This window comes from Eschrichtius robustus, chromosome 12 (assembly GCF_028021215.1).
Source record: "Eschrichtius robustus isolate mEscRob2 chromosome 12, mEscRob2.pri, whole genome shotgun sequence".
In the NCBI taxonomy this organism is placed as follows: Eukaryota; Metazoa; Chordata; class Mammalia; order Artiodactyla; family Eschrichtiidae; genus Eschrichtius; species Eschrichtius robustus.
Genome location: NC_090835.1, coordinates 108,357,409 through 108,370,353, shown reverse-complemented (window position 1 = coordinate 108,370,353; position 12,945 = coordinate 108,357,409). Strand labels below are relative to the sequence as shown.

The window sequence follows — 12,945 nt, the reverse complement described above, 5'->3', positions numbered from 1 at the left end:
ATCCCAGACGAACGTTTTTATCAAATAGGATCACAGCCCAGCTTTCCTTCATTTCTGCTCACGCTGACAACTGCTCCCTATCCCAGGGATCCCCCGGCTCTGTGGCAGAAGGAGTCACAGGCGGCATGTGCTTCTTCACCTGTAAAAATCAGGGCTTGAACTACACAAGCCTTAGTGTCTTTTTTAGCTCTAAAATTCTGATTCTATGATACAAGATCTGAATTTGAAACTCTGAACCACCACTGAGAACAAAATGGGAAGTACGCTTACTCTGCTCCCTGGAAGAGTTTAGGACAGCTGAGGACAATGATTAGCAGGGTTCTGTCAATGTGTGAACGGTCGGCCTCTACACAGACAGCAAATGTGAGTGTTAAGTCGTAAAAGGAAATTTCACCAAGAAAATACTAAAGGCGACAAAAACAGTAACAGGGAAAACGTCACTAGGATTTCATACTTGTTATTGTGGACCTTACAGCTTGGCTATTTTAGAGGCACCAAGCAGAGTAACCAATAAATACCCTCAAATGACAGTGTGCTGATAAGATCAAGATTACTTGGCTGCAATCTGTCCAAGTTATCTGAGGAATAACTATGGGGAAAGATTGCTCTCCTGACAAAACTTCACACAGCAACACTTCCATCAGTACAGTATTTCCAGTCCTAAAATTCTATATGGTGTTTGTAGGGGAAAAAAAAAAAAAAAAAAAGGATACTAAAAAAATTCGAGAACTAAATAATCCTAGGGTATAGCTGTATCTTCTAAATTCCATGAACTAGTATTTGAGTTTTTACCAATACATCAAAGAAAACATATATATCTTATCTACAGATGCTTGGAAGAAGCATCTTGGAAGAAAAACTCTTTTAAACACTTAAAATTTTTAAAAAATGACTAAGCTTCTTAATTACTGACACTTGATAGAAGAAACGTTCACATGTTGAGGTGTGGGGAAGACATTCTGGCTTATACACGAGTTCACTTGAATTTTATACTAACTAGAACAGCCTGTTTGTGGCTGTTCAATCAAACATACATTGTACGTCTGCTTTAAATATTACAGAAAAGGGCACAGTGACCAGAAGTAAAGAACGTCCATGCTAAAAATAAAGATGAAATGCCTGTCTCCCTGGACCGCCAATGCTGGTCCTCCTCGAATGGTGAGATTCCCTTCCCAGGTGCCAAGGCCACACTGACTCGCTGTGTACATGCTGGTCTGTATCCCTGACATGTTTGATGTTCTTTGTTCTGACAAGATATAAAACTGTGCTGAAAACCATGCTTCTCTGGAACAGTTCCTCAGAGTTATCTGAGAGGCTGTCTTCTGGGCTACAGTCCTCAGTTTGGCTCAAATAAAACTCTTTTCTATCAAATAAAACTCTTTTCCCATTACAGATCATTTATTTTCGTTGACACACTCGAGTCAACATTCTGTTTCTCTGGTTAAATAAAGCTTCTAAAACATGCTACCAGCATTCTCAAAAGGAACTATTTTTCTAATTGTGAGTATGTAGGAGAAATTTAACAGATTACAAATAAATATAAAATTAGAAAAATCACCTTTGGAATACTATATAAACAAAACAGAAATTTACTTTTAATAAGAGAAAAACAGAAAATTTGTTTTCAGAAGTTGCAGAAGTAATTTTCTTCAGAACACTAACAATCCTAGCCGCTTCACCAAAAGAGTAAAAATGGCAGTACAGAAATCAAGTTTAAAGTATATCACTTTTCTAAAAGAAAAACTATTTATCTTTCACAATTTGCTATCAACGAGTTGAAAGATTTGCTATTTTTTTTCCAACTGTGAGATTTTTACCAGATAAAAAGTCTTCAGCTTTATGCGAACTTAAGAGATATGGCAAGATTTTCTGCAAAGGTCAAAAACTTAAGGGTTTACCTTAAAACTCTGAATCCGACAAAAAACTGATAATGGCTTTAGGAAGATCTGTAAGAAATGCTTATTATACCAAGGATTCCATATCACACATCAGCCAAATCCTTTCAACTCCAGCTAGCTGGGTGCGCTCTCCCTTCTTTAAATGCAGTGGTCAGTATGTGTTTACCAGACTCCCTGAGACACAAAGGGCAGGAGAGCCTTTTCTGCGGTGGGGGAGAGGCCTGCAGATGTGGGCTAGGTGATACATTTGCCATGTGTACTCGGCCCCCGGCCCCCCGGCCAGCTTTCTCCCAGCCCACGTGGTGCAGGGAGCCCTGGTCTACAGCCAACTCTCCAGGCGGCTCACTTCCTCAGCCCGAAACACCTCCAAACACACTTTCCTGTGCACAGCAGGCCCCTGTCCTGAGCAGCAGCCCGACCACCCCCTGCCGCTTGTTGACCACACTCGGGCCAGGAGCCTCCGCAGACACAGGCCGGCTGGACTCCTGTCAAGCACAGCACACACAAGGGTCGATGCCTGGGATGGGGTGGGTGCAGCAAGGCAGCTACCAACCTCCAGGAATGAGACTGTGTCCACAGATAAGAATGTTCTTTTTGATATGATGCTTCTATACATACATTTCAAGTTCCTACAGGGCACTTCCTCAATTTAAAGGGGATTGTTTAATCCAAATTAAACCAAGGAAGGCGTATTTAACAGGCCGCATAACCTCACTCCACTTCTTAGGGCTGCGGGCCAAGTTCTGAACTGTATTCCAACATCATTCGGAACAAAAGCTGAAAGGAAGAGACATATTTTAAAAGCAAGACTACAGGCGTGAACCTTGAAGAAGCACTTCTCAACTAACATCGGCTATATAAGCAAGAACCATACATTGTAACAAGCTGGTTAGGCGAATAACCAAAACCAAATTATTTATGCTTTTATTTAAGTATGACCCTTTTCTGCAGTTATACACAGATTTAAGTAGAGAACACCTACTTAGACTGTATAAGCAATAGAATTATTACAAAAATGGCAACAGGAGACATAAAATATCTGTACCCCTGAATATTCTAAAATTACCAGGCAATGCTAGCAATTCAAGGTGTGCGGGGCATTTACTGTCAAAGCTGTTTTCTCTTAAGGCTGGAGGGTGTGTCTCCCCCCAAGACAGACAGTGAGCCAAGCAGAAAAGAGCCAGCGCTGGGACGTCACGCGGAGAGGTCCTCCTGACAGAAGCCCTGCTGCCCTGTCTGACCTGACACAGACAGACGCTGCCACCAGGTGACCAGAACCGAGCACAAAACGAGGCAAGTCTCACTCCTCCGACCGCACCCAACAGCTGGGGAAGCACTGACAGGACCTGCGAATGAACGCTGTGCTATTCGAACAGGAAATCAAATGCTCAAGTGCTAGTTTACTGACTTTTAAAAAACTGTTTAAATTACTAGTATTAATTGCTAGTCTTCATTTTAATTTGGAAGCTAAATTTGTCTTTTCAAATTAGATTAAAAAACAAATTTACAATCACGTAAAATCCTGCTAAGCTGTCAGGTAATTAAAACTGCTTATGTAAACTTATACCGTTTACAAACAGTGACAATTTCTAACAGGGTGCACTGTGAATCTAATTCATGGCACACTGAGTATCACCTAGGTTTCTTCCCTTTCTGAGAAAAAGGACAAAAGGGAAAGGAAAACCAGACCACCACTTTGCTGGAGAGAAGATTTTTGCTATTAGTCATAAACTGGTACTTTTCTTCTATTCCTCTCTCCTGAATCTACCTTCTTCTGTATATCCTTTATGGCTTACGAATCTCAAAGTAAGTGAATTAAATCCCACTACAAGTATTTAGAAGCACTGCCTCTTCTAACGCCAACTGAAGCAACAGTGAGCAGGTAAAGCACGATTCACATCGGGAGGACTCAGTCACAGGGACGGGAAGGTGGAGACCAAACCAGTGTCGCCTACCTGTACTTGCAGGAGCTGTGCCTTTTCTTCTTTTTAAATCAACGTCTATCATTCTGGGTTCACGTTGGTATAACCAACATTCAGGAGAGAAAGTACTTTTTAAATCTCCAAAAAATAAACTTTAATAAAAGAAACTTCCTAATGTACAACCTCACAATAACAACTTTAAAATAAAAAATTATAAATTTTATTAGATATTAAATATATGTATAAACATTTACTGTCTTTTCAAACATAGAAACATTTTTGTAGTTACGTAGAAGATCTGATGAATCTGCTGCCAATTTCCTAATGGAGGCGTGCAACCTAATCTGGTGCCCAGGAGCTACCTGATGCCAAATTGTGGAAATACTAGAATTATATTTATTAACCCCACCGATTATCTACATAAAGGTCACATCTGTATTTTTTAAATATCAAGAAAAAATATAGTTTAGTTATACTAAATTCAGGAAACTGTACAAAAATTTAAAATGTAATTTATGCATGTATTTGATGAGCTTGAATTGAAAATATAGACTTTTTATATTGTAGGACCACTGGATAAACAAATATTTCAGCAAGTAGTTAATCTAATAGTCTGCTCTGGTTGAAATAATTAAAAGAGTAGCTAATTAGCCTCTATTCTTTTTTTTTTTTTTTTTAAACTTTGGGTTTATTTATTTATTTATTTTTATGGCTGTGTTGGGTCTTCGTTTCTGTGTGAGGGCTTTCTCTAGTTGCGGCAAGTGGGGGCCATTCTTCATCGCGGTGCGCGGGCCTCTCACTATCGCGGCCTCTCTTGTTGCGGAGCACAGGCTCCAGACGCGCAGGCTCAGTAATTGTGGCTCACGGGCCCAGTTGCTCCGAGGCATGTGGGATCTTCCCAGACCAGGGCTCGAACCCGTATCCTCTGCCCTGGCAGGCAGATTCTCAACCACTGCGCCACCAGGGAAGCCCTTAGCCTCTATTCTTAATATTTTTCCTCTATAATAGATCCGTACTGTGATGGTTCAGAATAAACCTTTCAGGTGTGACATATCATCTCTTAAGTTTTCAAAGAGAACCTGAGCCACATATAAATGTATTTCCTTCTGTTGTGTGACTGTTGGAAAGAATCTATGGCTTCTATTCTAAATGCGCCATTTGCCTCTGTTCTAATATGTCCTCTGGGAAGTCCTAGTGGTGCAGACAGCAGAAAGTAGAGATAACTGCTCTAGATGCTTCTCCCTGGAGTTACCACATATAGTCAGCATATATTTTAAATGAGCTTAGAGTTAAACTCATTTTCAGAACAAAGGAAAAAACACACCTTTGAAGGCTACCTTTAAAAATCCTGTTTGAGAATGTCCGTAGGGGGTTAAACCAAAGGCTTTTCCTGACAGGAAACCTGAAGGTTTAGTCTAATTTTGGCCCTATTTCACAGAAATTTTAAGAGACGAATGACACTTCTTATGAGGCGGTAAAAGTTTTGGAAGATAAGCTGTACAGCTGACTAGCTCAGGCTGGAAGAAAACAGACCCTTCCACAGGTGTTTATGCTTTCAAGATGAATTTTTTTTTAATGTTGATCTTTATTCCTGTTTTTTCCCCTCATATTTGTCTCCTCTTAGAAAAACCGAAAGATCACCTTTGGGCTACAGGGGCAGGCCATGGAAAAGTGAGGAATTCCCGGATACCTGGCAGGGTGTGTCGAGGCGTGATGGTCATCTCCTGTCTGTGTCCTGGTGTGCATCATCTAGGGGCACCATCTACCAGGTTCGTATGCATTATTATTATAAAAATTGGAATCCAGAGAAGGCTCTAATGCAGTGTTTATAAAAATATCAACCCTATGACCTACCTCTACTGACCAGTGCTTCGTATACAGAAGAATGTAACCTGGACAAATGTGGCTTTTTTATGTAGGACTGCTGTCTCTGAAAATCTATCACCATCTTGGCTCATGAACTTTTCTTGAAGACCACAGACTAAATACAATTAACATTTTAACCCAAAGCCCCATGTAAAGACTTAAAAAAAAGTGTATGTTAATTAGGTTTCTTAAACTCATGCATAAAAACCAGCTTTACTTACAAAGACACAAAGAAGTCTTTTCCTGTCTGAAATATTTACAGTCTATCTTTTTAAAATTGTATTTCACTTCACAAGACTGGGTTAATCAATCAGTTACAAGCATTTCTCTCCTCTGGTGTTAAAAGTCCAAGTACAGGGTGTTACAAATTGAAGAACTTACAATTCATTCTTAGACTTAGAGTGCAACAAGCTTTCATTTTGAAAATAGGTTCTGGAGAAGACCTGAATGAAAGCAATGCAGCTTCACAAAAAGGCACTGCCATCATCCTGCCATCGGTTCACCATGTTCAGAAACGCGCTTGATGAAATATTAGCTTCAACCACAGAACACAGAGAGGTCTGTGGAACCATCGTGCAGGACACGGAGAAGCTGGGCTGTCTGTCACCTGGCTTCACTGAGGCAGCTTCCTCACATGCAAAACAGATTCAAGTCATGTACCAAACCAGACAACTTCCCAGGTTTCTTCCAGACCCAAAATGTTGTGATTACGAGAGGATGGCCAACAGAAAGTCCGAATGATATTTAGGAGACTTGCCCTCATACTGACTTCATTTCTATTACACCTAACTGGGACGCTCATTAATATCAATTAGGAGTCTATCGGGAACAACTGGGTGTAGATTACATGAAAGAAAATTTGTACTTATTCCCAGCAAACTTATAATTAAGGCCAATATCTTCCATAAACACACCCACACATGCACATGCCTATGCTATATAATTACATTACCTGTATACGGGTAGGCAGGTACACAGTAAAGAGCTAAGGTGTCCAGTGACATATACACACTCTGATGACAACAACCAGGAAGGCATCCAGGTGCCAAGTGGCCGAAGTGGACGCTATGTCACTAACGGCTAATTCTTCTAGGAAACACAAGTTCTGTCTCCATCTGTGTCACTTCTCGTATCATCTGCCTTTGCACTGGCTATCAATTAAAAAGCCACATTAAGTACACAGTATCCGTGTACTTAAAAAGATACTGGAGGTATTAAACTGCTTTTGAATTTGACAATTAACTGAATACTTGATATTAAGAAACCACATTTCAGGTAATGATAATAGTATTTTAGTTACAGATTTCACAAAGCATCTTTACCTTTGAAAATTACATACTGAAATAATTACGGATGAAATGATGTGACCTGCTTCAAAAATAATTCAGGGTGAGGGAGGCGATGTAGATAAAACGAGACTGGCTGTGAGGGGATAACTGTCAAAGCTGAGCGGGTACACGGGAGGTTGTGGTATCACCCTTGGTGCTCTTAAGTATGTTTGGAATTCTCCAAAATAAAATAATAAGAACTCCTTCTGGTGGTGAGCTCAAAAGAACACACCAACTTTCCAATTAAAAGGCACTTATCTGTTAGGACTGTCTATATTGTTCATATTAGTCGTGTTTGCTGACAACAGATGGGCACGGCTCAGGATGTTCCTCTGAATGTCAAGGACGATTAAATCCTAACCTGTAAACATCTAATGAATTTAGGAAATTTACATTGTATTGTCACCGAAATCTGTGTAGTAAGTTCAAAGAGTCGTAAACTGTTATGTTTCACTTCCTAATTTTAAAGACCAACTTATGAAAATAACTTTAGGTAAACCTCATCACTAACAAAAGGATCCATGTAATGCACATTCCTCCAAGTACTTCATAAGCGAGTGGCAACTTCTACAACAGGCTTGGTCAGAGTGAATAAAAAGGCAGGTCTCCAGTTACGCAGAAGCTAGTGTCTTTTTGTTTTCAAGAAATGCTGATTTTCAGCAGTTTTGGATAAATACATATAGCAATACATAACACCAAGATGACAGGGCAGGAATCCATTAGGCAAGGGTGTGTCTCTATCTTCAAGAAAGATTCAGACCTTTAGTGATGGAATATTGGTTATCAGATCTTTCAGGTATGGGTGCGACAATAAGGTATATGAATTTTCCTGGCACTTCTCCAATTTCAAACGGTCTATATGCTGTCTTCATAAATGATACATGCTTTCCAGAAATTCAAATATTTTCATAACTAAAGCATACAGTTGGATTGTTTCTTATAAGCCTGAGTAGGGAAAACGTTTGTCAGACCGTGATCCTGTTTGTATCACCAGCCTCTTCACTGGAGAGGGGAAGGGTGGCACTTGTTGAGCACCTACTGGGTCTCTGGACTACTTCCCCGTGGCTCTTTCCCTGGAAAACTCACATCCCTCATTTAGGTTCAGGGGCACCAACACCTCCTCCAGGAAACTTCCTTGGGCCTCCCGCTAACGAGACTGAGGCAGAGTTCTGCACTCCCCACTTCGCAATACCTCTCACAAGTACACTTATGTAATAAACAACATGTGATTTGTTTAGAGACATAGGTCTCTCTCACTAGACTACAAGCTCCAAGAGGCCAGAGACCACGTGGGTCTTGCTCATCACGGCTCTTTGGTCCCGAGAGCACATCCGCCATGCTGATTACCAACCGCGGCCGCACCACGGTCTCCTGGGAGCTTTAAGAAGTACTGCTGCGCGGACTCCACTGCTAGAGAGTCTACTATGACGGTCAGGAATGGGGAGGAGGCTGGGAAGCGACAGTCTTGGAAAAAAACCCAGGGGGTTGTGACGGGCAGCCACGTCGAGAGTCCTGCCCAACAGAGCAGACTCAGTACACGAGAACCTGAGGCCCTCTCAATACCCCGCAACGACCTCAGACTGTGTATGTTGCTTGATGTCATCTTCACTTGCTAAAACTATAAAATAATTAATGACATACTAGAAATTTAGATACGGCATCAGTGAAGAGATACGTGGGTTTTCCTAAACATCAAGAATAGAAAAGAACAGACTCACAGCTGGAAAATACTCAACTCCAAGCCACCTAATTCAGGACAAAACTAAACTATAAATAAATAATCATGGCCTCTCTGTGGCACCTCCTTCTGTGCCAGGACTGCTCTCATGTTACTTCACTTTCTCGTCCGGAAACCTTGTAAGCATCGCTGCGCCTTATTTATATAATCTATTTGGTGTCTCAGGCCACTGAAACTGCATTTGCCAAGGTCATCAACAGCCTCAGCACAAAATCTAAAGGACACCCCTTTATCGGACTCTTCACCTTAAAACCCTTGCTGACCCTCCTTTCCCTCCCGGCTCCCTGGCCACCCTCCCTCATCTCCTCTGCAGGTTTCTCCTCCACCAGCCCTGTAAAGAGCACTCCCTAGGACTCTGTCCTACATTTTCTTCCTTTTTCTCCTTCTTGGGTGAATATGTCAACTCCCAGGGCCCATCTACGTGCAGACCACATCCAAACCTCTCGCTCTTTAAATTCAGTTACCTACTGGACGCCTCCACTTGTACGTCAGACAGCCGCACACCAGCCGGTCCAAAGAAAAGGGAAGACCGCCTTCTCCTCCTCGCCCCAATCCCACGGCGCACCATCCCGGCCAGCTGCCAAGGTCAGACCTCTGGGAATCACCGAGCCCCTCCTTCGGTCACCAAGTCCTGTTGATCCCAGGTTCCGGACAGAGCTCGAATCCCCTCCTCCTCCACACCCACGGCCTCCGTGCCGGCGAGATGCCTGAATCACCACAGCAGTCTCCTAACCGGCTCCACTGTCCCCGTCTCATCGGGTCTTTCCCAGGCTTCAAAGCCCTGGGCGAAGTCCATCCAGGCCCGGGGCCTCCCCACCCGGCCTCAAGTCCCGCCACTGTGATGGCTGTGAACCAGCTCTGACTCTTCCTCCACTCTCCTCAGGGCCTGTGCCGGAGGCGGCCCGGCAGGCATCCCTCATCCTCTAGGTTCTCTGCTAACACAGAGCCCTGTCTGAGACACGTCCCCAAACCCGCCATCTACCAGTCACAACCTGATACTTGCTTAGTTGAGCTCCATGAGGGCCGGGACTGCGCCCGTGCACCTGGACTTGGCACGGTGCCTGGTGCGCAGCAGGGCTCAACACGCACTTGATGGAATAGTGAGTGTGCTGTTCCTGTTGACCGAGCCTAGTGTCACTTCTACAACATCATGTCGCTTCCACAAGAGGTAACTGCTCCGCAAGCCAACCCTCTGTCAACACTGCCCGCCAACCACGAGACAGGCATGCTGAGGGGGCTTTCTCCCCGCCCCGGCTCTCTTACTCGTCCAGGGAGGTGCTAACTGGGTGGGGGCAGGTACAGCTACAAAGAGAGCAACTCATCCCTCAGTCAAGGGCGTCCCCAGAGTGTGTCGAGTGACGAGGGGGAGGGCGCACGCAGGGAGAAAGGGCCTTGCCTTTGAGGTCCCGCACGCAGCCCTCCCGGCAGCTGTGCATGAGCTGGAGGATCCATCGGTGCTGGGCTCCGATGCACTGCCACGCAGGGTCGCCTGGCGCGTGGAGGTCAGACAGGTACCTGAAACAGCAAGGCCAAGGCTGACCCAGTCAGCTTCTGCTGCACAGCCATCATGAGGACAAGAGGAAAGCTAGCACAGCTTAAAGTCATCACTTAAGAAAACCTAAAATTTTGTCAATTAGTAAAGCATTCGTCAATACTAGTCTTTAATATTCAGTTCTAAACGAAATATATTCAGATTTCTTTTCATGCAATTAACAAACAATAAACCTACATTTTAAGAAGTTAGGACTTTATAAAAATACAACCAAGGAGACAAAGACAACTTGCAACGTTCCTATAATGCCCAGTGAGAGCGTATCTTTACGGTTACATTTTGTTCACAGAGTGTTTCTACTTAGTTCTCAGTCACACAGAAAACAGGTGGGAGCCAGCAGAGGCCTCAGCGTGAATATTTCTTCATTCCTTTCTGGTCTGAAATACGGCCACGAGGTGGCAGTGTGACCCTTTTTTCTGTAGGATCCAAACAGGGCAACTGAAACTCAAGACCACTTTATTACACAAAGAGATTTGGTGACAGCAAGCAGTGACTTCTAAGTCTAAACTCGAATTCATGAGAAGATATTTCTTTAGAAAATACAGTATAGATGGGCATTTTTCTTAGTTTTAAAATAGTTCTTAAAATATTTAAATTCTTCTTTCTCTGTAAAAATTCCAAACCTAGATAGACAACTGAAATAGATTTCAGTTGAAAAATTTCTGCCAAATATTATTCAAAACTCGGCCCTCATGAAATATATAAATATAACAAGTTAAATCCAATTAAATCAACTTCAAAAGCTGGACTTATTGTCTTAAAATAACTCATAAACCCTAAGCTGTCTGTTGTCTTGGGGTTAAAAGTTCTGTTCAAGAATAAATTTTAATTAATGGTGACAAGCTATGACCTCTAAACACGCAGGGACACACCTGGGCTTCTCTCCCCAGCTTCTGCAGTACTGAGTATTTCCTTACTCAGTCTTCTCAATTAGCAGCTAATTAGAGGAGAAACAAGTTAGTGACAAATAGAACACTGAGAAGAAACCTGACATCACATTCGGGAACGACCCACCTTCCCTGACCTCCACGGGCTAACGGGGAAGAATGGTTTCCGAGGACAGCGGGGTGTCCCGTGCGGGCTCCTCTCCTACCCGAGCCATGACCCTTTATTTACAGGGGCCAGGAGGCTGTCTGTGCCGAGAGTCTGGCACATCAATTAACAGCATCCCCGGGAGGATCTAACAGGTGACGTTCAGCAAAGCCTTCAAAACCCAATCTGAGTCTTCCCCTCACGCAGGCTTTCCTCTTCTATCCTCTGGAATGTAAATATGACAAATAGTACATTGTGTCATTTCTTTCCCCAAACCGTGCGCTTCCACCCTTCCTGCCGGAGAGGAACTGTCTGTCAGAGGTGTCCTCAGACAGGTTTGTTTTGCCCAGAGACTCCTGCTGCACCTCCTCCTGACGCTGGCACTCAACAGCAACCTCAGATCGGCAGCAGCAGAAAACACAGCACCGTCCCTGTCGGAGGGCGGCTTCCCTCCCTCTCTGTGCACACCACCAGCAGCACACAGAGGGGCCGTCACAAGGCTCACTCTCGAGCAGCACAGCAAGATCAACGTGCCTTTCTGCTCAGCATCTTCTCAGATTATGTCTTTTCAGTATGCTGGCGAGGTCCTCCCAAAATTTAATAATAATCCTCTTTCTATCATCTTGCTAATGGGTATTACATAAGAGTTTTATAAAGAAAGATAAATTTGTTGTCTCAGAAACTCTGCAGTGTCTCAGTGCAAAAGCACAACTTGTGCTAGGCTTTTCCTTGGTTAAATGACTTAATCCAACGAGCTTCCTCTTTTCTTTTAGTATGTAGTTTCATTTCAAAGATCTTGGCTTAGCATATGATACAGGTTATTGCTATTTCTTTTAAATACGTGTTATCTGAGAACACTTTTTAAAAAGACTTTTTTAGAAGGCAGAAGGTAAGGAGTGTTAATTATGATGAGCATAGGCTCAAAATTTTTAAATTTAAGAATTACAGTCTTTAGCCATACTCGAGCATGATTTTTAACAATTACCAAGGACAGAACCACACTGGCATGGAAGAAGTATGTGGTACTTGGCTTGTTGCTTGAGCTACTAGCCTCACCAGAGTAAGGAGAGTGAAAAGCATCAGGATGCCTTTAGGTAGATACAGCAGTGAACAACAGCACAACACAGGGGTAATCTGACTCGCTCATTCCCTGCACAACTTGGTTACGTGAGAGCTAAGAGGTGGAGTTTTGCTGATGATAAAGTCGAGAGTCTCCACCCCCACTTGGTGCTCAAAGGACTGCGCACCATAGATTCCAAAGTCCAACAGATATTTGGCCTGGCTGTGATGTTGTTTTTGCTATTCATTAATAATGAAACCCTTAATTTAAGAAGGATGATAAAATTGCTCAGTATCTTCTCAAAGTATCAAAAATAAAATAATGATTAAAAAATAAGTAAATGACTTGACATTCTCAGTGACATTCTTGTTCTTTTCCCTTTAAAATGACAGGGAATAAAACATTAAATAGGCCATTTAAAAGAATCTTTTTTAACACCCACCATCTTTTAAATGGTATCCAGTAGGTTAACCAGTCACAGGAGCTGTACATGAGTAATCTACATAAATGGAAATTCGCTACACAAAGAAATCCTGCACTCAATAAGGT

General features: G+C 42.8%; 1 protein-coding gene across 1 annotated transcript in view; it reads right to left on the bottom strand.

Annotated features, from left to right (window-relative positions):
• Nucleotides 1–12,945, bottom strand: part of EXOC2 (exocyst complex component 2) — a 154,549-nt gene that overhangs the window by 74,424 nt on the left and 67,180 nt on the right. The window contains exon 11 of the mRNA XM_068559475.1: nt 10,149–10,267. Within this exon, the coding sequence (XP_068415576.1) occupies nt 10,149–10,267 (119 nt within the window). The remainder of the gene's footprint in view (nt 1–10,148; nt 10,268–12,945) is intronic.